The sequence below is a fragment of the Oncorhynchus mykiss genome, chromosome 9, assembly GCF_057628025.1.
Source record: "Oncorhynchus mykiss isolate SJ-2025 chromosome 9, ASM5762802v1, whole genome shotgun sequence".
NCBI lineage: Eukaryota > Metazoa > Chordata > Actinopteri > Salmoniformes > Salmonidae > Oncorhynchus > Oncorhynchus mykiss.
Window position 1 is genome coordinate 67536000 of NC_143030.1, and position 25029 is coordinate 67561028.

A 25029-nucleotide genomic window follows, 5' to 3' on the forward strand; every position below is an offset into this window, starting at 1 on the left:
AATATGACTAAACAGGGTCCATGGTACCTTGTGCCAACACCTGGAGGGGACAGGGGTCTGGGTGGACCGTGTGGAGAGAGAAATGGACTACGTCAAGACCCAGAATCCAGCTAGGACAGGGTGAAGGAGGGGTGAAGGAGAGGGTGAAGGAGAGGGTGAAGGAGGGTGAAAGAAAGGGTGAAGGAGGGGGTGAAGGAGGGGTGAAGGAGAGGGTGATGGAGAGGGTGAAGGAGAGGGTGAAGGACAGGGTGACGGACAGGGTGAAGGAGAGGAAGAAAGGGGGAGAGGAGGAGGATGGGTACTTGGGTGAGTAGAGAGAGGAGCAGTGGGAGGCAGTTGGGGGAGCTCTGACGTCTTGCACAGGATGATTGCCTTTGATCTAGAGCCTTTATTTTCCTGCCTGACAGAGACTTGGCTGAGAGAGACCTGTTGGCTTATGGAGCAAGGTTACAGATTTTTTGCCTTACACTAAGCATTATACAGTTATTGGCAGTTGGTGTCCTCCCCTGAAAATAGGCAACACACACACATTTATTTCAAGTATTTTATTTGCAGTTGGACATGCGTTTTGAATCAATGGGTAGCTAGTAGTTAATTTTGGGCAGGTTGTACCACTCTCCTATTTGTACCACATGGACTCTTGTCTTCTGTCTTTATTACCTACAACATGACTCACAGCAGGTTGGTACAAATAATGTTGTGATTCAAAGTCCTATTTCACAGACAGTAGGTTAATTTGGTCAACTGTATAACATAGAATGTAAAACACAGAGAAAATAGGTTCCGCATCATAAAAAGTTTCAGCATCACTAGGAGTTTCAGCATCACTAAGAGTTTTAGCATCACTAAGAGTTTCAGCATCACTAAGAGTTTCAGCATCACTAAGAGTTTCAGCATCACTAAGAGTTTCAGCATCACTAGGAGTTTCAGCATCACTAAGAGTTTTAGCATCACTAAGAGTTTCAGCATCACTAAGAGTTTCAGCATCACTAAGGGTTTCAGCATCACTAAGAGTTTCAGCATCATAAAGAGTTTCAGCATCACTAAGAGTTTCAGCATCACAACGAGTTTCAGCATCACTAAGAGTTTCAGCATCACTAAGCATTTCAGCATCACTAAGCTTTTCAGCATCTGCATGCCCTCCTGAGCGATCAGGGGGTTCGGTAGCACATTAACATTAAAAAAAGGTTCGTAAAAGTTTAAGAAGTAGTTTATAAACCAGGAATTATTAGTTTATACATTAGTTTATAATTTAAAAAATAGTTATAACATTAATGTAAAGCATTTACCAAGGGCTCTTAAGGTGTCCGCAAACATAGGTTTGGTTTGCTCCTAGCAGAACTCGGCTAGGCGACGCGAACATCTGTATTCGCACACTCCCTAAAGCTAAGCGGTGGTGTTATTATCTGTCACTCTTGAGCCAACATTTCCTCAAAAAAGTCTGAATTAATCTAAGATAAATCAAGAAATCTGTAATTGATTTCTAAGTTTTTCCTGAGGTCTTAGTCACAGAATTTTACACCTAACTAAGATGTTGGTGCAGTATTTCTCAAGTGAAATAATGTGCGTGAAAACTCTCGTTGACTGACAACAAACACTTAATTGAAAAATCCCGTCCATAGTTCCCACTCCTACTAGGAATACTACTGTTGAACAATCACAGACGAAGGGACAAAGACTTCGGCTACCGACTTGCCTCAAGAGAAAATGGCGTGTGCACGAACAGCTCCCCCCAAAACTGCCGAAGACCAAAACGAACAAAACATCACAAAACGTTGTCATAATATATGCGCAAACTGTTTCGACTGGGAAGCATAAGTTAAGCTTTACTCTATCTGAAAAGGGGAACAGGATACTAACCTTAGGTCAGTGATATTATACTTTGAAAGCCCATATTTAAGGAGTGTTCCATGCATACACAGCAGTACCCATCGTTGTTAATGATTTGGAATCACTCTATCCTGATTGAGAGGAAGTTTCTTTGTTGTCTTGAGAGATCCAATTTACTGTTGACCAGCAAAAAGCTCTTTGAATAAAATAGCACTTTACTATATTCCAGCATATCTGTATCCCACTCATCTTGCCCACACTTTCTTCCACTACGTGAGTAAGACATTTAAACATATTAACCCTCGCAAGGCTGCTGGCCCAGATGGCATCCCTAGCCGCGTCCTCAGAGCATGAGCAGGCTGGAGTGTTTATGGACATCCCAGTCTGCTGTCCCCACATGCTTCAAGATGCCCACCATTGTTCCTGTACCCAAGAAAGCAAAGGTAACTGAACTAAATGACTATCGCCCCATAGCACTCACTTCTGTCATCATGAAGTGCTTTGAGAGGCTAGTTACGGTAAGGATCACATCACCTCTACCTTACCTGACACCCTAGACCCTCTTCAATTTGCTTACCGCCCCAATAGATCCACAGACGATGCAATCACCATCGCGCTGCACACTGCCCTATCCCATCTGGACAAGAGGAATACCTATGTAAGAATGCTGTTCATTGACTATAGCTCAGCATTCAACACCCTAGTACCCTCCAAGCTCATCATTAAGCTCGGGCCCTGGGTCTGAACCCCACTCTGTGCAATTGGGTCCTGGACTTCCTGACGGGCCGCCCCAGGTGGTGAAGGTAGGAAACAACACCTCCCCTTCACTGATCCTCAACACACAAGGGTGCGTGCTCAGCTCTCTCCTGTACTCCCTGTTCACCCATGACTGCGTGGCAGTGATGTTTAAAATAATGTTTACCTCCAACTCAATCATCAAGTTTGCAGATGACACAACAGTAGTAGGCCTGATTACCAATGATGACGAGACAGCCTACAGGGAGGAGGTTAGTGGTGCCATGAAAATAACCTCTCACTCAATGTCAACAAAATAAAGGAGCTGATCGTGGACTGCAGAAAACAGCAGAGGGAACATGCCCCTATCCACATCGACGGGGCCGCAGTGGAGCAGGTGGAAAGCTTCAAGTTCCTCGGCGTACACTAACGGTCTGAAACGGTCCACCCACACAGACAGTGTGGTGAAGAAGGCGCAACAGCGCCTCTTCAACCTCAGGAGGCTGAAGAAATTTGGCTTGGCCCCTAAAACCCTTACAAACTTTTACAGATGCACAATTGAGAGCATCCTGTCGGGCTGTATCACCACCTGATATGGCAACTGCACCGTCCGTAACCATAGGATGGTACGGTCTGCCCAACGCTTCACCGGGGACAAACTACCTGCCTTCCGGGACACCTACAGCACCTGATGTCACAGGGAGGCCAAAAAGATAATCAAGGACATCAGTCACCCGAGCCACGGCCTGTTCACCCCATTATCATCCAGAAAACCCCATCAGTACAGGTGCATTAAAGTTGGGACCGAGAGACTGAAAACCAGCTTCTATCAGCTTGCCATCAGACTGTTAAATAGTCATCACTAGCCGGCTTCCACCCGGTTACGCAACCCTGCACCTTAGAGGCTGCTGCCCTGTATACATAGACTTGGAATCACATGCTACTTTAATAATGGAACACTAGTCACTTTAATAATATTTAAAATAATGTTTACGTACTGCTTTACTCATCACATATGTATATACTGTATTCTATTCTTACTGTATTTTAGTCAATGCCACTCCGACATTGCTTGATCTAATATTTAAATATTTCCTTATTCCATTATTTTACTTTTAGATTTATGTATTGTTGTGAATCATTTCTAGATATTACTGCACTGTTAGATACTACTGCACTGTTGGAGCTAGGAACACAAGCATTTCACTACACCCGCAATAACATCTGCTAAATATGTGTATGTGACCAATACAATGTTATTTGATTGGGTGACAGACAGTGCTGTCTTTCCAGTGGAGGTGGCGGACCATAGACCCATTTACAGCCTCAACCCAGAGACTGTTTTGGACATGGCTGCCAATGAGGAAGGCCTCTGGGTTTTGTATGCCACCACGCAGAGTGAGTCGCTTAACCTGGCTTAAGATGGTCTGAGGCAGCCTGGATATGGAGCAGATGTGTGACACACAGTGTCCTCGGGAGAATGTGGAGGCAGCCTTCGTGGTCTGTGGGACGGTCTATGTCAGGGCTGCCCAACCCTTTTCCTGGAGATCTTCTGTCCTGTAGGTTTTCAGTCCAACCCTAATTTAGCATGTCTGATTCAGCTAGTTAAGGTGTTGTTGAGCAGCTATTTAGTAGAATCAGGTGTGTTAAATTAGGGTTAGACTGAAAACCCACAGGACAGATCTCCAGGAAGAGGGTTGGGCAGCCGTGGTCTATAACACCAGGGAGCAAAGTCGTTCTCAGATGCAGTGTGTGCTTGACGTGAATGATATGGTGAACAGTGATGAGGCTCCTCTCTTGTACCAGGAGGTTTGTAGCCCACACCAGTCTGAAGTACAACCCTCAGGGGAAACAGATCTATGCCTAGGACGATGGCAACCAGATCCTATAACAACTGTCCATAAAAAAAAGTGTAACTTTTATTTAACTAGGCAAGTCAGTTAAGAACAAATTATTTTCAGTGACAGCCTAGAAACAGTGAGTTAACTGCCTTGTTCAGGAGCAGAATGACAGATTTGTAGATTTGGGGATTTGATCGTGCAGCCTTTCAGTTACTAGTCCAACACTCTAACCACTAGGCTACCCTGCCACCCTGTGAAGAGGGAGCTAATGGTTTAAGTGGCTACAGTGGGTACTTTAGTACAAATACTATGAATGGATCATATTTTAATGTAAAGACAATCACTGGCATGGAGAGTTTTTTGTTGGTACCAACCAACACATTGTCCATACTGTAACACTTGTCTCTAAGAAAATTCTTACTTAACATTACTGTAGGTGCCCATTATCAAACATATTCCTACAGTTTGATATAAAGTATTTTCGAACTGTAATATTATGTCTGCAACAACTGGATTGATTAGGGGCACAGATCAGAAACTGTGTATAAGTAAAGCCTTGATCGAGTGTATGCCTCAGCTACCCTCAGTTAACTTGACTATTCATAGTCCATGTTTTGTTTTATACTAAACAAAAATATAAACTTAACATGCAAAAATGTCAACGATTTTGCTGAGTTACAGTTTATATAAGGAAATCAGTCAAGTGAAATAAATACATTTGGCCCTAATATATGGATTTCACATGACTGGGCAGGGGAGCAGCCATGGGTGGGCCTGGAAAGGTCTGGGCTCAGACGATCCCACAGGTGAAGAAGCCGGATGTGGAGGTCCTGGGTTGGCGTGGTTACACAGGGTCTGGGGTTGTGAGGCCAGTTAGACCTACTGCCACATTCTCGAAAACAACGTTGGAGGCGGCTTATGGCAGAGAAATTAACATTCTATTTTTTGGCAACTGCTCTGGTGGACATTCCTGCAATCAGCAGGCCAATTGCACGCTCCCTCAAAACTTGAGACATCTGTGGCATTGTGTTGTGTGACAAAACTGCACATTTTAGAGTGGCCTTTTATTGTCCCCAGCACAAGGAACATCTGTGTAATGATCATGCTGTTTAATCAGGTTCTTGATACCTCTTAGGTGGATGGATTATCTTGGCAAAGGAGAAATGCTCACTAACAGGGATGCAAACAAATTTGTGCACAACATTTTTGAGAAATAAGATTTTTGTGCGTATGAAACATTTCTGGGATCTTTTATTTCAGCCTCATGAAACATGGGACCAACACTTTACATGTTGTGTTTACATTTTATAGTTCAAACCATTTTGTCTTTCCTGCTGCTTGGTCCCTTTGTTGTACACTTTGAGATACGTAGTTGTGAAATTGTTAATCTGCACAAAGAATACAATTATTTCACTAAAAAGTTCAATCTTAGGTGAAATCTTAAAATTAGAAATAGTATTCCATGTTTTGAACCCAACGTTGCACCACCATAATTCAAAACATGTCTTCTGTTGCTGCAATACTGCTCATGAATGAAATGTTATGTATACATATATAACAACAGATACAATTATAGTTTTTTGATCAGTTTATTACACATTGGACCTCATATTATGAGTCATAACGATTCAGGATTTAAAAGCAACCAAAAATAAAACCCTTATCTGAACTAACAACATTTGGCTTCAATTACAAGAACAGTTGTCAAACAGTTATATTACAGTTATTATTAAGTACAAATCTTCAATACAAAAAGTCAGAGCTATCCATGAGGAATGGAAGGGATACAACATCATATTGAGGAACATAACGATAATAATAATAGCCAAAGCTATAAGGTCTTTAACAGTCCATAAACTGAGGCTAAATAGATTTAGTATGATACCTACTAAGGAAACAAACACACTAGGCTATATTATCAGAACACAAGATCATCATCATTATTAAACACACGTTACTGAAACAGGGGATGAACAAAATCTACAGTCAGTTATTTCAACCATTTTTGTCAAATAGGAACAAACTTGGGAATCAGATATCGGTACAGAAATGTCATGAATCTAATGAGGAATGTAACCAGCAAGTGTATACCTATATACTGTATGTGAGAACAACTGAAGAATCACACTGAGCAGAAAAAAAGAAGAAAAAAAACAGTAATGCAATGTGCCTCCTGTCTAAAGCCTCACTATTGTTATTTTACTGCTGCTCTTTAATTATCTCTTACTTTATTTCGTTTTTTAAAAATATTTTTCTTAAAACTGCATTGTTTGTTAAGGTCTTGTAAGTAAGCATTTCACTGTTGTATTCGGCACATGTGAAAAATAAAATTTGTTTTGATTTTAGTGGTGTGAGGGAATCCAACAATCCAACAAACTGTAGTGAATCAGATATCAGGAGTCTGTCAGTAATGGCAGCAGGAATCTTAGCAGGATTGTAACCAGTACTGTAACTATACATACTATGTGAGGAAACCCAATGAATCACATTGTGCAGAAAGAAACAGTGGTGTGAGGGAATCCAACAAGTGACTCATTGAATTGCATCTCACCAACTGCCAACTAGAGAAATGTCACTGACTCACTGCAAGACATCGGCCTTTGACTATCTATTGGCTAGTTTCCCCCACACTATCCGTCTGTCTGTCTGTCTCTTAGACAGTGTAGACAAAGTAAGGTTAACTCCTGCTCTCTCTAGGAGGATTAGCTAAAACAGTGTTCTATTGTGTGTCTATTTAGTTAATTCACTTTAACCATTTTCCTTGTTCACTTTTCCCATGGTTCTTCCAGATCATCTCTGTTTGATTTATACCATCTTAAAACATGCTTGTGCTCTGCAGCTGTGGTCAGGCAGAAGCCACCTTGTCATGACCATTTTAGATTTTTACTGTCATTGAGTTACAAATACCTCTTTGATTCACAAACAACTGCTACCATACGATCAGTGCCAAAGTTCTGTAGACAGAATGCATGGAGAAAGAAGCTTCAGTTTAGAGCACTCAAGGGATAAATGTAGAGAAGAATGCTACTCAGAAATGCTCCTCATGTACTACAAACAACACCCATTTCCTGATACCCACATTATAGGCAGACCTGCTTTCAAACATGTGCTTGCCAATGTCAAATCAAAACACTATCACGGTCAACATAAAACAACATTGATAAAGATTCCTGATTTGTGTTACATCTTAAATAACCCAACAGGGATAAACAAGAATCCTTCTAATCAAATTGAAGATATTACTAAAATACCTCTCTCAAATGATAGCCTACTTTCAGTTGCACATTTATTATTAAAAAAAAACATTGGTAATCCATGATGTATTTGTTCTAATAATTGAAACAATATGTTTACTACATAGAACAGAAAATAATCAGTCTCACTGGAAAGAAAATATTAATTTTGATGATTGACATTACTTTCCTTATTTTTGTCACAGAGCAAATTATAGTCTACCTTTGCTACAAGCACATTTGGCACCAAAAAACTATACACCAATCAGTTTGATTTCTTTTGTCTGTTTAATACATACTGTATTTGGCTATTGAGAGGACATCAAATATTAGGTTGTACTGCACTCATCATAGTACCACAATGTAGAAAGAAATATAAATATTACATAGCCGTCTTAATCAAATCAGGATTCCTTTAACCATTGTATATATCCATCCATTAGATCCAATAGTACACATGTCTGGCATACAATAGAAGTAGCTACATACATGACTGCCTACATGTAAAGGCCGACGAATTTGATTTTGTCGAAGCATTGCAAAAAGGGTTCAATAATGCAAATCATTTGTTTGGATTCAGATCAAGCTCCTCAACGATATCCAATAAACTGGTCCTTGTATGATGGGCAGATTCAAAGTCAGATCATTACAAACCACAAGCTTCCATGGTGCTTCATGATAGAAAATAAATATAAAATGAATAGTTGATTATTGGTCCCCCGAGGGTGATCTCCTCTTTTGGAGGAGAGTTCTGAACACTTAAGGATAAGGAAAACTCCCACAACACAACAATACTAGATTTACAGTGCCTTGCAGAAGTATTCATCCCCTTGGCAATTTTCCTATTTTGTTGCATTACAACCTGTAATTTAAATAGATTTTTATTTGGATTTCATGTAATGGATATACACAAAATAGTCCAAAATGGTGAAGTTAAATGAAAAAAATTACTTGTTTCTAAAAATTCTAAAAAATAAAAAATGTAAAAGTGGTGTGTGAACATGTTTGCTATGAAGCCCCTAAATATGATCTGGTGCAACCAATTACCTTCAGAAGTCACATAATTAGTTCAATAAAGTCCACCTTTGTGCAATCTAAGTGTCTAATGATCTGTCCCATGATCTCAGTATATATACACCTGTTCTGAAAGGCCCCAGAGTCTGCAACACCACTAAGCAAGGGGCACCACCAAGCAAGCGGCACCATGAAGACCAAGGAGCTCTCCAAACAGGTCAGGGACAAAGTTGTGGAGAAGTACAGATCAGGGTTGGGTAATAAAAAAATATCATAAACTTCGAAAATCCCACGGAGCACCATTAAATCCATTATTAAAAATTGGAAAGAACATGGCACCATAACAAACCTGCCAAGAGATGGCCGCCCACCAAAACTCACGGACCAGGCAAGGAAGGCATTAATCAGAGAGGCAACAAAGAGACCAAAGATAATGACTTGATTGCTGTACACAAGCGGAACCCATCCAACTGGAAGGAGCTGGAGCAGTTTTGCCTTGAAGAATGGGCAAAGATCCCAGTGGCTAGATGTGCCAAGCTTATAGAGACATACCCCAAGAGACTTGCAGCTGTAAGTGCTGCAAAAGGTGGCTCTATAAAATACTGACTTTTTGGGGGGGGGGGTAGTCATGTTGTGTAAATCAAACGACACAAACCGCCCAAAAATCCATTTTAATTCCAGGTTGTAAGGCAACAAAATAGGAAAAATGCCAAGGGGGGTGAATACTTTCACAAGCCAATGTATATCTATCTACTTTGTATTCTGGTGGGAAATACAAACTTTACATTAGCAGAAAGAGGACTGTGCTGTACAGTTCAAACCAACCCCATTAGCAGAAAGAGGACTGTGCTGTACAGTTCAAACCAACCCCATTAGCAGAAAGAGGACTGTGCTGTACAGTTCAAAACAACCCCATTAGCAGAAAGAGGACTGTGCTGTACAGTTCAAAACAACCCCATTAGCAGAAAGAGGACTGTGCTGTACAGTTCAAACCAACCCCAGGGAACAGAAAGAGGACTGTGCTGTACAGTTCAAACCAACCCCATTAGCAGAAAGAGGACTGTGCTGTACAGTTCAAACCAACCCCATTAGCAGAAAGTGGACTGTGCTGTACAGTTCAAACCAACCCCATTAGCAGAAAGAGGACTGTGCTGTACAGTTCAAACCAACCCCAGGGAACAGAAAGAGGACTGTGCTGTACAGTTCAAACCAACCCCATTAGCAGAAAGAGGACTGTGCTGTACAGTTCAAACCAACCCCAGGGAACAGAAAGAGGACTGTGCTGTACAGTTCAAACCAACCCCATTAGCAGAAAGAGGACTGTGCTGTACAGTTCAAACCAACCCCAGGGAACAGAAAGAGGACTGTGCTGTACAGTTCAAACCAACCCCAGGGAACAGAAAGAGGACTGTGCTGTACAGTTCAAACCAACCCCAGGGAACAGAAAGAGGACTGTGCTGTACAGTTCAAACCAACCCCAGGGAACAGAAAGAGGACTGTGCTGTACAGTTCAAACCAACCCCATTAGCAGAAAGAGGACTGTGCTGTACAGTTCAAACCAACCCCAGGGAACAGAAAGAGGACTGTGCTGTACAGTTCAAACCAACCCCATTAGCAGAAAGAGGACTGTGCTGTACAGTTCAAACCAACCCCAGGGAACAGAAAGAGGACTGTGCTGTACAGTTCAAACCAACCCCAGGGAACAGAAAGAGGACTGTGCTGTACAGTTCAAACCAACCCCAGGGAACAGAAAGAGGACTGTGCTGTACAGTTCAAACCAACCCCAGGGAACAGAAAGAGGACTGTGCTGTACAGTTCAAACCAACCCCATTAGCAGAAAGAGGACTGTGCTGTACAGTTCAAACCAACCCCATTAGCAGAAAGAGGACTGTGCTGTACAGTTCAAACCAACCCCATTAGCAGAAAGAGGACTGTGCTGTACAGTTCAAACCAACCCCATTAGCAGAAAGAGGACTGTGCTGTACAGTTCAAACCAACCCCAGGGAACAGAAAGAGGACTGTGCTGTACAGTTCAAACCAACCCCATTAGCAGAAAGAGGACTGTGCTGTACAGTTCAAACCAACCCCATTAGCAGAAAGAGGACTGTGCAGTACAGTTCAAACCAACCCCAGGGAACATAATACATTAAGAAGGTGCTGAAGATGTGCAATACGTTCGGCTGAGAGAGAAAACCTATGGGAGCAGGAGTAATGAGAATACACTCTCCGATGGAAGAGGCAAGAGCACCAAGACTAACAAGGAAAGAAACAGGAGGGAGAGGTAAGGGTGGTTCGGAGTCTGTGTGCTTTTTAACCATTTTTTGTTCCATAGAAAGACTCTCTCAGCAGGCTATGCACCAATGGTGTTGCAATGTGCTTATATGATGTGTTACACATCTTTTTTTCTTTATGACTCTCTATAAACTTGATGAACACTATTTGACAGGTCAAAATCATCCCTTTAAGTTCTGCTCATTACGCCTGAACATGTAATGGTTGACATTGAGAAAATATTCAACATAGGTACTATTGTGAAATATGGTTTTTTTTGCCTTCTTTGGCTTGGTTAATATGACAATTAATGTTTTTTTTTAAATTAACTACACATTTGTTTGTGCCTTAGTGTTTTTGTTACTTCCTCACAATATTAGTAGATAGATAGTAAGGGCAGACGGCTTTAGATATTCCTTAGGTCAGTCCAGTCTTTCATTTCCTATCTTAAGGAAAGCAACATATTTTGACCAACTGATCCGATATAAAGTGACAGCTTGTAATGACCACTGACTGGCTCTCTCACTATGTTTCCCTTATTCTCTCTCTCTCTCTCTCTCTCTCTCTCTCTCTCTCTCTCTCTCTCTCTCTCTCTCTCTCTCTCTCTCTCTCTCTCTCTCTCTCTCTCTCTCTCTCTCTGTGTGTGTGTGTTGAGCAGAAACTTCAGTGTGTTGGACCAAGTCCCTGTGAGAGAACTGTGATCACATTCATTTGGACTCAACCCATAGATAGATACACTTGGAACCGGCAGTCTGTTGTTCCACTCAGACAACAAGCTCTCCCTTTGGGGACTCACTTGATGAGAAGCTCAGGATAAAACTAATCCAAAGCACCCCAAGTACTGGGATTGACATCAGATCAGTAAACCTAAGTTCAACACTTCATGTTGATTCAAAAAAAGCATTGTTACGTCACAAACAACTGACAGCGATGCTGATCCAGGATCAGTTCTTGGGAACGGGATCACTTTGCTGCTACACTTGAGGGAGAGTGAAGACTGAGAAAGAGACTGAGTGGGGTTATGTTTCTCCTCAGGCGCAGGCAGACAGACCAGACAGGATGTAGGATTAGTAGGAGAGAGAGGAGACCATTTCACTAGGGTCACAGGTGGTTCTGCTCAGGGGCTAGAAGGAGGCCTGGGGGAGGGGCAAGAGCCCTGGCTGTCTAAACTGGCCGTCCGCGTTTTCCACTGCAGTACACAGACACAGACACACATGTACACGTCCACGTACACGCACGCACACACACACACACACACACACACACACACACACACACACACACACACACACACACACACACACACACACACACACACACACACACACACACACACACACACACACACACACACACACTTCAGTTAGAAGATAGATATTACACTGTTACAATATCTGACATTGACTATTTATCCTACTACATGTGATCCTTGAAAAACTGTCTCTACATTTTTTACTATATGCAATATTCATGCCTACGAATTGTTCACACACAGCAGCGTGCTGTATGAACTAACCTCTTTCTCTGATTTCTTGGCCTCCAGTAGGGGGTGCCAGTGTGCAATGGGCTTGCGTGGGTACGCCAGCATCTCGTTCCAGTGGCCCTTGCCAAGCCCCTCAGCACTGCACCCCACACGGTTCACACCAATGATCTCATTGTGACCTACCCTGCAGGGGCCAGACAACACACACAACATCAACACAAGAGTACAGCTAATCCTGCTCTTCAGAGACACTACATTACAAAATGCAGGATTGATTTCATAGCTGAATTTGTTTTACAAAATAGAATAAAAAAATACATTGGGAACACACCAATGTAAGATCTTTGCATTCACATTAAAAAAGCTAATTTGGCAAAATTATTTCACCCCTCTCAAACCCTTATAACAAGTACAGTATACATTTAGTTATCAGAGGATACGGCTGCAAGATGGAAAGTTAAAAGGGAGAGGTGATAATTAGTAGTTGCAGTTCATGTGAAGATAAAGCGAGTTATGGTTAAAAGGAGTCATTTCCATATCTCTTGGAGAGATAATGTCTGAAATGTAAATGGGATGAATAAACATCTACAAATGGTAATGGCACCAACAAAGTCCAGACCAGAAGGGATCTCTGTTCTTCCACATCATAATCCTGGATCTAAGGGACGGACTGGTACAAAACAAGGATGACCTGGCTGATACCCTCAAAGTAGAGTCGGTTCGCCAGTCGGCAGCTGCCACGTTAGTTGATAAAGACTACACTCAGAGCTTCCATTCAACCAGTGAAGTGAATGTTCTGGCTCCTGATCTATTCTTTCTATTTGTTGTGTTTACTTTTATTTTTTAAATAGACATCATAAGCAGTGTTCTATTCTAGGGGGTGTATTGTGCAAACTACACAGATGCTGAATATTCTGAGAGAACCATCTGAGTTGAATTTTTTGACAGTGCTTGACAGACTGTTACCAAGTAGCTGGCCAAGTGCATGCCAGATTTGTCTTATGGATGCCAAGATTAAATCAAAGTGTTATACTCACAAGTCATAGTCCATGACTGAGATGTGCAGGCTGACGTGGTCCATGCTGTCTGGGGGGATGTCGAAGATGATGGCCTCGTTGTACGTGGGGTTCAGAGTGTTCTTCTTGATGGTCGTCTTCTTCTTTTTCAAACGCCTCCCGTCACAGATGAGGGACACTTTGACGTAGGGATCTGAAGTAGAAAAGAGAAAAAGCTATAAGATATAAATCAGGATGTAAATTCTATATTCTATAGGTGCATTATCTTGAGATTAATCGTGGTGCCCAGAAATCTCCTTGTGTTTTCATCCTTGATTTGAGAAAGAGATTCTGTACATTTATCACCAGAACACTTGACATGCAGCATTATCAAGGACCCCACATGGAGCATGAGGTTTGATACCAACAGGCTCAGAGATAGTTTCTATCTACTGCTGAACACTTGAACTGGACTGACCACCTGCACTGACTCTTTGCACCTTAGCACACATGCACTCGCTCACTTACGCATACACCCACACAGATATACACTCATCCACAGAAACACGCACACACACACATGCATGAACACACACACAGATATACACCCATCAACACACACACACAGACACACGCACGCACACACACACACAGATATATGCTCATCCACACACACACACACACACACACACACACACACACACACACACACACACACACACACACACACACACACACACACACACACACACACACACACACACACACACACACACACACACACACACACAGAGATATATGCTCATCCACACACACACACACACACACACCCACACACACACACACACACACACACACACACACACACACACACGGGAAAGACACACGCACACACACAGATATAAACTCATCCACACACACAGACACACGCGCACACACACACACACACACACACACACACACACACTCACTCACTCACTCACTCACTCACTCACTCACTCACTCACTCACTCACTCACTCACTCACTCACTCACACACACACACACACACACACACACACACACACACACACACACACACACACACACACACACACACACACACACACACACGCACGCACACACACACACAGATATATGCTCATCCACACACACACACACACACACACACACACACACACACACACACACACACACACACACACACACACACACACACACACACACACACACAGAGATATATGCTCATCCACACACACACACACACACACACACACACACACACACACACACACACACACACACACACACACACACACACACACTCACTCACTCACTCACTCACTCACTCACACACACACACACACACACACACACACACACACACACACACACACACACACACCTAACCCTAACCCTAACCCTAAACCCTAACCTCAAAACCCTAACTCCTAACCCTAAACCTAAACTCGAACCCTAATTGTAACCCTAAACCAAACCCATAAATCTAGACTTTTTCCTTGTGGGGACTGGCAAAATGTCTGGTCCCCACAAGGGTGCTAAAACCAAAAACAGACAGAGACACACATTCATGCTAGACACGCGTCCCATCTGTTGATTCCAGACTCGTATTATTATTGCTAAATAATGCACAATTTAAACACTTGTCCCCCCAATCCCCCCTTTCCCAAAAACACGTGTAATTATTGGACTATAACTTGTGCCTTCCTGCTAAAATGTTTATTCTATTCTACTGAGCCATTTACTTCATGTTTGTATTCTTATCTTGTATTATTTCTTATTGTTGTTGCATTGTCGAGAAGGAACCTGCAAATAAGCATTTTGTTGGATGATGTGTACCATGTGTAGACTGTACATACGACTAATAACACTTGAAATTTGAAGCATGCAGGTATTGTTTCAGTATGTGAGAACATAACGCTATTCTTATTAAGCCTGCAGTGACCTCAACATAACTCAACACATACATTTTGATGCTGCAGCGATCAATTTCATTTCCCATAAAGTCAATTTCCCATGTGTATTATACTCCTATGCTACCTTAAACCTAAATATAACAATGACATCCTTGGAAAGGTCTGAAATAAATCTCTGTACATTTGATATTGATGAGTAAACACCTCATGTATTGAAAGAGGAGGAAGCGAAAGCGTTTTTTAATGGAATAAAGTGAAACATATTGGCGTGGTGAATACTGATTTCAATCTTCATCCCTCAGCTCCTATAATCCATTATGCCAGTAAACTAGTCAGATGTAAGATGCCTTAGATCCATACACAACAATATAAAGAGTGCTTGCTTTGCAACCAAATATGCTTCAGGGTACAATTTACTAGCCATGGTTTACTGCACACAAATCCAATTCAATCCAGCAACAATTGGTAGACATTTAAATCCTCAACTGAGAAGGGATGTTAAACTTGTAAAATGTCGTTAACATTGAGCGGAAAAATAATAACAAATAATAAAATAATAGTTTGAAAAACAAATTCCACAAGATTCACAGCATTTAGGGAACAGGGAATGTCACTTGAATTCGCAAGCAAACATATTTCCTCAAATTATATTTGGTTATTGATAATATAAACTGAATATGGAACAGCAGTTTGTTATCATACATCCCAAATGGCACCCTATATCCTACATAGTGCACTACTTTTAGCCCTTTGTAGTGCACTATATGGGAATGGGTACCACCTGGGACACACCTAGATTAGAATAAAAACACTGACTGAAACCTCAGAGAAATGAGTAGTTGTAGGTGACATCTTCATATTGCCAGTGGTGAATATGAAAAGATTCTCACAGAAACAGAGCTCAGCACTAGAGAGGACTTCCCTTCGTTTGCTCTTTTTATTCAACATTTGATAACATCTATAATTTGATATGTTACAGCCGGGGTTTATTTGCACTTTGACTTATGAAAAACAATGAGTGCACCATCACAAATGTGCAAGAGAGTACATACGCACACACACACACCCACACACGCACGCACGCACGCACGCACGTGCACACACACACACACACACACACACACACACACACACACACACACACACACACACACACACACACACACACACACACACACACACACACACACACACACATAAAGGTTGCCTACCTGAGTATCCAGTGATATCCATGGCCTTGAGGTTCCTGCACTTGATGACGGTGAGAGTGAGTCGTCCTGCGGTTGGCAGGTAGCATAGTGAGAACATGATCTCTCCCAAGTCTACACTCTCCTGTGGGAACAAACAGAGAAACAAACTAATGTGACACACATCACTGGAAGGATGCTTTCAAGCCCTACTGGCGCAAGGGCAATAACATTACAATGGAAATGGATTGTGAAGCAGCCAATGCTTTTCCAAAATCCCTCAAGAGATATTGGTGTGAAGCCTGTCATCACAAACAGAACTGAGTATCAGGCTCACACTGAGGAAGTTGTAGAGACAAATCTGCAGGACAGTGAAAAATGTCTACTTTATGGCCACCTGTGGAGTGTTAAGCATTTCAAATGTAATGTTAGTATTTCATGTGTAGTGTTAAGTGTTTAAAATGTAATGTTAATAATTAATGTGGAGTGTTCAGAGTTTAAAATGTAATGTTAGTATTTCATGTGGAGTGAAAGTTTCGTTCTCAGTCTCTCCCGGGGTGCTCTGACTAAGCTTCATCCCATGAACATGCATTAAAGTTGGTGAGGTTCTAATCACTTTAAATGGGCTATGGTGAGCCCCCCCCTCTGACAGAGAAATCCCATGACTTGGGATGTGATGTGGACTTAATGTCTCAAGCACTTAAAGCTGATTTAGCTAAAGCACTCCAATGGGAGAGGGAATTTGGTTGATGAAGACAAAGTTGGATTCCGTGCAGTAATATGAGTCCACAGCAAATGTGTCATAAAATACTTTCTAGTCCAGAGCATCTTAGAAGACTAATGTGGTACGTGAACTGTATGCAATATTGACATTTACAGTTATGAAATGGAGCTAATGAATCATTGTGAAGACTTCAGTAATGTCAGAACAGTTAGTTTACGCACTGCTCCCTTGCCTTCTCTGTCTGGAGAAAGTATTACCTGTTATTAATGCCTCCTCTAGGTTAAACAGTATTGCTTTTCACTGCACCAGTGCAGGTTTGCAGTAGTTAAAGGGCCAGAACTGGGGTGTGGTGCTAAGGCAAGGGATGCAAGTGTCAGTGTTATGAGGGAAAATGCTACAGTTAGGGTTTGAGCCAGGATAAGACTTTAGATTGAAGCTGATTCTCAAGCAATACGGCCCCAACCATTCACTTCCTCTGAGTTTGTGATCAGCCACTATCATTTATCACTTTATCACCACAGGATGAAACAGTGGACACAGTAGGCCTACCTATAGACGTAGAAATCATGCTTACCTAAACATTTATGCATCATGCGGCCTATGATTAGTGAGAAACCCCTCTCAAAATAGTTTGTATGGATCAGGTCTAAGACACTGCCTGAAGTCAATAAGTCTTCCACCCTGCCCTCCTCCCAGCCCTCGGCCCCCTCTACACTCTTGATGTTCCTGATCCAAGTGGGTTGGTGTTATTTATGCATCCCCCATTTGTAAACAGTACTTTCACTCAGTTCAAGGCTCATATTAAAGGTAGGCCTAGTACATGCACCTCAACCCCTTTATGCCTGCTACTACATCCTCAACGCAACAATTACATTTAGAACCGTCCTTGTCTACTATATACATTACTTTATATAAGACGGTGGTTGAGGGAGTTTTGGCTGGGAGTCCTTGTTCAATAATATGTGTTTGTTAAGCAACGAGCCAACTGCTTTCTGCCACTTTAGCAATGACTACTGGATTATTGAACTGCACACCAAAAGCAGCTGAAGTCTAACAATACGGCCAAATAAAATAATCTGACAGAGGTAACCCTCAGACCAGAGAGCTGCCAGAGTGATGCCAGAACGATGCCAGAGTGATGTAGACTCCAACATGATGCCAACAGCATAGTGCACTATTCATCAAGACATCCTCAGGACACCATCCAAATAGAATTACTGTCAAATATAATGACCACTTCAGTATCTCGTTGGAGGGCTCAATTTTTTTGCCGAGACAGTTTTATGACCTTTGTGATGATTACAAGTACTTTTTATGCCTTTAGCTTATAATTACTGTCATTTCATATGACTTGAATAAATTCTTACTTCAACAAAATATTTGTGACATGCTGAACTCACATTTGTTCATCATTTTTTGTTCTGGTGGAAGGGGGGGGCATATGATTTGAATGAGATTATTATAACTGGTTTCAAATATAAGTAATGTTAACTTTAGGCTGGTCAGCATGAACAGATCTGGGATCAGGCTATGTCAACTCTGCTTTGAGTCAAAGACAAACAGACAGACATTCTTACAGTTGTGGCGTACTGAATGTCCCTCCAAATGTCTGTCTCCCTGGAGAGGTCTGACGTCTCAACAAGGTTATCCACCACCACCTCCCCGATCATATCATGTCTGGAGAACCTGTCAAAGTCAAACACACTCATGTGGAGCTTCCTAACAGCCAGCTCATCATAAGGCACGGGGAACTGGAAGGACTCGTCAAACGTGGGGTTGAGCGTCTTCCGGTGGACGCGCGTCTGGAACTTCTTGCGATCTGGGAGAAGATAGATTTTGACGTAGGGGTCAGAACTGCCGCACAGGTCCTTGGCGGGCAGGTCGAAGGCCTTGAGGATGTTGACCAGGAGGGCCTCATTGTCATAGTCGTACTTCAGGGAGAAGTTGATCTTCCCACAGTTCTTGGCATTGCTGTTCTTGGCGGACTCGTCTGTATCCAAGGTCTTCTGTCTGTAGAGTTCTGGTTTGATGCGTCCGATGCTGGTGGGCTGCTCATCCTCATCCGCATAGTCATTGCCCAGGTCCAGGCTGATGGACTGCATCTGCCTGGGCAGGTGCCTTTTGAATGAGCTGTGTCTGCAGAGACAGAAGAGAGGAGGGAGAAATATGAGAACCCTACTAAACCATTCAGCCTGTAGTAGCGACAGGCGGTGTGTAAAAAGACAGAGAGAGAGGAGAAGAGGGAGAATATGAACAGCTTCATTGTGGCGTCTGGAAAGGTCAGTGTTTTGAAAAATTGCTTGAGTGCCCAGCAGGTGAATTCAATTCCAAGTGGTTTCTCGAATCTTAATAGTGTTTCTGCAACCTAGAACTACATGGTCCCCAATTCAATTTATCTTAGTCAGTAGTATAAATTGTCCTACTCTTAGGGGGCTGTTATTCAGGATGGGTATGGGTATTTCAAGACAACAGAGCACAGAGATTATGTTATAGAAAAATAATTTGAGGTACATCCAATAATTAGACCCCCGTTATAGTTGTGGCCATGTGGAATAATGACTGTGGGGTTGTTTTACCGGTGATTTTACGCTTTTAAGTGTATTGCATTACTCATCATGAAGTGGTGAGAGAACTGGAGATATTAACCTTATATTAAATGAACAGCACCAAACGGCTCACAGGCAAAAAGTAACACAAGCGCTTGGGAGGACCGAAACAAATTGAAACATAATTGTCTTTTTCACTATGATAATCATGTACAATTTGTATTTTTAAACAGCTGTGGAATAACAAATTGAATTCAGATAAAAGTTAATTCGTAACTTTGTTTGTGACGTTATTTGTGCCGTTTTTTTGTGAGGTCCCTATGAAGTTTCTTTCTAACGGACTATAGATATTTCTGCTGACTAACTGACCCATTCAGTTTTTCTGACCATGCTTCTGTCTATATGTGTACTGTACTGTATGTGTGTGTGTGTGTGTGTGTGCGTGTGTGCGCGAGCATGTGTGTGTATGCGTGTGTGGCAGTGAAATGCTGAAGTGGTTTCAGGTAGATTAAACGTTGGCTTTTCTATGATTTGGAGATTTGGCCTGTACTGTCCCTGTGTACATGTCAGGTTCTTTAAACTTTAATCTTTTTATTATTACCAGAGCCATTCAATTTTTCTGACCATGTGTGTGTGTGTGTGTGTGTGTGTGTGTGTGTGTGTGTGTGTGTGTTGTGTGTGTGTTTATTTGTGTGAGGGAGCATGTCTGTGTGTGTGTGTGTGTGTGTGTGTGTGTGTGTGTGTGTGTGTGTGTGTGTGTGTGTGTGTGTGTGTGTGTGTGTGTGTGTGTGTGTGCGTGCTGTGGGTGCTGACCTGGTGGAAGAAGCGGGCTCAGTGGCTTGCCGCTGCATGCGTTGCGTGCGCCTCAAAAAGTGCTCCCTCATTGAGAGCTGCACCTCGGCGGGGATGTCAGGCGATGTGTGGCTTATCTTCACAGCAGCCTCTAGGAATCCCATGGAACCCATCGGGTCTTTCACCTTATCCGTTGCCATGGTAACCGGTGACTTTTGCTGGTTGGGGCTGGGGAGGAACTTGTGCTGGTTGTGGTGGATGGGGTGGGGAGGGTGGAGGTGGAGGTGGAAGGGAGGGCAGTCGTCTGGGGGACCACAGGCCGGAGTGAGGGCTGCAGAGTTGGAGGAGAGGGCCGCTGCCTCTTTATTCCGCAAATAAGGCACCCAGCACAGCTTCCAGGAGGCGAAGGCACAAAGAGTCAGCAGGACCAAGCCACACACCACAAACACACCGAGGAGGAGGCCAAAAGTGACGTCTGGAGCAGAGCCGCAAGGACCAAATGCAGGATCACACAATATGGACAAGCAGATGGTGGTAACAGTGAGAGGAAAACAGAGAGAATCAGAGTCAATTAGATTGAAATACAAAATATGGCACAGTAGATTGGTATGGTGCAATGCTGCAACACAGTAACACAGTAGACTGATATCGCAGTATCAGTGGCAATGAAACACTGGCGGTCTGAAAGATGGACCGCCATATGTTTACTGTCAAACCTGTAAGATTGATGATCATATTATACATTTGTCTGCAGTCTTTGATGTATACATGTGGATGCTGAATACATAAAGCTCATCCTTAAAGCAGTAAAAAGATACGTAACACACGCTTTGTTAGCCTTGCAACTGAGTTAAAAAGTAATTACAGTTAACTCTGATAAATGATAAATAATCTATTTCAATAGCAACGAAGCCTATTGGGAGATGTGCTACAGTGTCAAATGCTCTCGCTGGAGATAGTTAATCTGTGGTGTATATCTGTATGTGTGTGGATATGAAAATGGGTATGGGGTGTGGTGGGCTTGGAACAGCCTCTCAAACTAATTCATTTGTCAATATTATGAATATGTTTTCTGGAAGAACAAATGGGATCTAAAGACCTGGAGAGCCACCAAGAATGCTAGCAGGCAGCACCAAGGACAAACATTCATTTAACATTTTTGAGAAGATGAAGAAAAAACACCACATTGTTGGCTTTGTTCGCCCGGGGGGATACTTGCCAAAGCGTTATAAATATATTATTGATGCAATTGTCACGTTTTGACCTTAGTTTCTTTGTTTTTGTCTTTCTTTTAGTATGGTCAGGGCATGAGTTTGGGTGGGCAGTCTATGTTTGTTTTTCTATGTTGGTTTTTGAGTCTCCTCAGGCCGGTGTACATGGCACCAGCCTTACGCATGGTGTCCCCGGTTCGCCAGCACAGCCCAGTGCGGACTATTCCACCTCGCCGCACTGGCCTGGGAGCATTCAACCAGGTAAGGTTGGGCAGGCTCGGTGCTCAAGAGCTCCAGTGCGCTTTCACGGTCCGTTCTGTCCGGTGCCAGAGCCGTCAGTCAGCCAGGAGCCACTAGAGCCGCCAGCCAGCCAGGAGCCGCCAGAGCCGTCAGTCAGCCAGGAGCCGCCAGAGCCACCAGTCAGCCAGGAGCTGCCAGAGCCGTCAGTCAGCCAGGAGCTGCCAGAGCCGTCAGCAAGCCAGGAGCTGCCAGAGCCGTCAGTCAGCCAGGAGCTGCCAGAGCCGTCAGTCAGCCAGGAGCTGCAAGAGCCGTCAGTCAGCCAGGCGATGCCAGAATCGCCCTTCACTCTGTCCGGCACTGCTGGAATCTCCCGTCCATTCGGGACCCGTGGCATGGGTCCCCAGTCCAAGGTCGGCGGCGAGTGTCGCTGCTCTAAAGAGGCCACGGAGGTGGGCTAAGAGGCGCAAATAAACTATGGTGAAGTGGGGTCCACGTCCCGTGCCAGAGCCGCCACAGACGCCCACCCAGACCCTCCCTTCTGGTTTTGCCGCACCTTTGTGGGGGGGGGGGGGGGGGGGGTACTCTCACGTTCTGACCTTAGTTCCTTTGTTTTTGTCTTTGTTTTAGTATGGTCAGGGTGAGGTTGGGGTGGGCAGTCTATGTTTGTTTTTCTATGTTGGTTTTTGAGTTCGGCCTAGTATGGTTCTCAATCAGAGGCAGCTGTCAATTGTTGTCCCTGATTTGAGAATCATACTTAGGTAGCCTGGGTTTCACTTTTGAGTGGTGGGTGTTTGTCTTCCGTGTCAGTGTTTGTCGCCACATGGGACTGTTTCATTGATGCACATTATTATATTTTGTTCCAGTGTTCTGTTGTTATTGTTACGTTTGTGGTGTATCGTTGTCTTTTGGGTTTTCGCTGTCCGGGTTTTGTAACAGTGGTTTTGGGTTTGTTTGCACCTGTGTTTAGGGCTTCACCCATGTTTGGACCTGTTACTTTGTAGAGGACATTCCCATTTACTTTTGCTCTCTGCGTCTGACTCCACACCCATCACTCACCCACCGTTACAGCAATGTAATTATTTTTCTCCACCTGATACCTGCCAATGTTTCCATACTGTGGAAAATTGACTTTTATTTATTTGGGTTTCACTGCAGCGTTCATCCAATGCTGCTGCACTTGATTACCCTGATTTATCTGCAATAATTCACACTGAAGAGTTTCTGAGCATCTTGGTGCTTTCTGTTTGTATTCTGACTCCAATATCAACATACTGTCTTTCCTTGCTAACCATTAGACCTGCTTCAAGGCAGGTTCAATTGGTTCCTTTTACAAATTCAGCGGGCTTAACTGTTACTCAGTTTAATGTACAAATATGAGCATATGTTCAAAAATAAAAATATTTGCTCAACAGTTACGTTACAGCCTTCAATATGTACATGATATAATATTTATACAGGGAGATTTGTAAATGGTTCAAATGAAACATGGGTTGAATGTCCAGTTTTTGACAATCATCAATATGGATCTTTTTTTGTTTTATAGATTTGATCCTTTCCAAATCCTTTCACACTCTACATCAAACTCTAAGACAGTGGTATTGCAGTATTAGTAGGTATAATGAAGATCTCTTTATGCATGCCTTATGGTTTCTATAATACAGTTATAGCTTTCAAATGGCCTCAGATAGCTCCAAGTTTCAAGATGTACATTTTTACTCAAAGAACTCTCCATCAAAGCATTTTGTAAATTGGGTCCAGTTCGGAGAGCTTTGGGCTTATCCAAGATGGAGCCCGGATTTCCTAGACATGGGGATTTGTGCCTATACTCTGAGGGGATTTCAACATCATCCCCAGCCATGACTCCTCCTTGCCATCTCCCATTTCTCCCAGTTCTAAAAGGACAGTGTTAACTGACCTGTCACTGGCACATTTCTTGTTAACTGTGACAAAAAATGCAAAGATTGTAGATTTATGGTTTATGTAGGCTATCTGACCAGAGCATAGAATGGAAGTTTTATGTAGCTGAAATGATATATGATGGCTTTGGAATGCATAATGTTTCATGATATGTAACCACTCATGATATTTAACTCATTTACAATTTGTTGTTATTGTACAAAGTACTTAATTTTCCAATAATGACAACATAATCTCACATTTGATCATTGGAACCTGGAAGCAAATCTGAGTGTGCTGACGGTCTGTCACGAGAGACCATTGTACAGTAGATCATTGGCATACAGTAAGCAGAGCTCTATTTGATGGGTAATGTAATGTTCACAATAGAGACAATGGAGTAGGCCAACAGATATAGACAGTGAGCAGTGAATTTCCATTTGCTCTGTGTGTGTTGTAATGTCCACACTAGAGACACTCAGCATTGTGGAGTAACGGTTTATAAAAAAACTCTAACTGTAATTCGTTATATTACCAGCAAAAATATTGTAATCAGATTAAAAAGTAGATGATTACGTCTACGAATAATTTTGAATTCAGAAAGGATGTTTGAGAAAAAAATATTTGACACCTTTCTGTTTTCTCAATAACATTCAAATAAGCACTGAAAAAAGTGTAAATTGAACCTGACACAATAAATGCGTTTGATGGATCATGGGAAAAGGGCAGGAATAGCAATGACATGTACTGATGGATGACAAGGGAAGCCAGGCTTCCCCAAAAAATGTACAGAGAAAAAAAGATAGCAACTAATGTATCTTTAGTTTCTCTGTTTTTCATAATTTTCCTTCAATTCGCAAGTGGCTGGATGTATCTCACCGGAGAAAGCGTCCGAGTGAGCGAAATAGCGACCCTCTTTTTCAGTATGTGTAGTCCATCTATCATAAATTGTCTGGTCAAAAAGAGTATGACATTGTAGTTTCGGCTATTTCAGCCACAGACAGGTGTATAAAATCGAGCACACCGCCATGCAATCTCCATAGACAAACAAGTCAGTTTGTCAAATTTCTGCCCTGCTAGAACTGCCCCAGTCA

General features: G+C 42.6%; 1 protein-coding gene and 1 pseudogene across 1 annotated transcript in view; one reads left to right on the plus strand and one right to left on the minus strand.

The window, feature by feature from the left end:
• Positions 1-3818: 3818 nt before the first annotated feature.
• On the plus strand, positions 3819-4492 carry LOC149981310 (olfactomedin-like protein 3B pseudogene; annotated as a pseudogene).
• A 4821-nt stretch (positions 4493-9313) lies between these two features.
• Positions 9314-25029, minus strand: part of LOC110532598 (synaptotagmin-6) — a 53540-nt gene continuing 37824 nt past the window's right edge. The window contains exons 2-7 of the mRNA XM_036988620.2: positions 20610-21063; positions 18828-19386; positions 16551-16671; positions 13445-13616; positions 12441-12591; positions 9314-12113 (exon numbers count right to left, since the gene is read on the minus strand). Of these exons, the coding sequence (XP_036844515.1) occupies positions 12042-12113; positions 12441-12591; positions 13445-13616; positions 16551-16671; positions 18828-19386; positions 20610-20788 (1254 nt within the window). The 5' untranslated portion in view covers positions 20789-21063 and the 3' untranslated portion in view covers positions 9314-12041. The remainder of the gene's footprint in view (positions 12114-12440; positions 12592-13444; positions 13617-16550; positions 16672-18827; positions 19387-20609; positions 21064-25029) is intronic.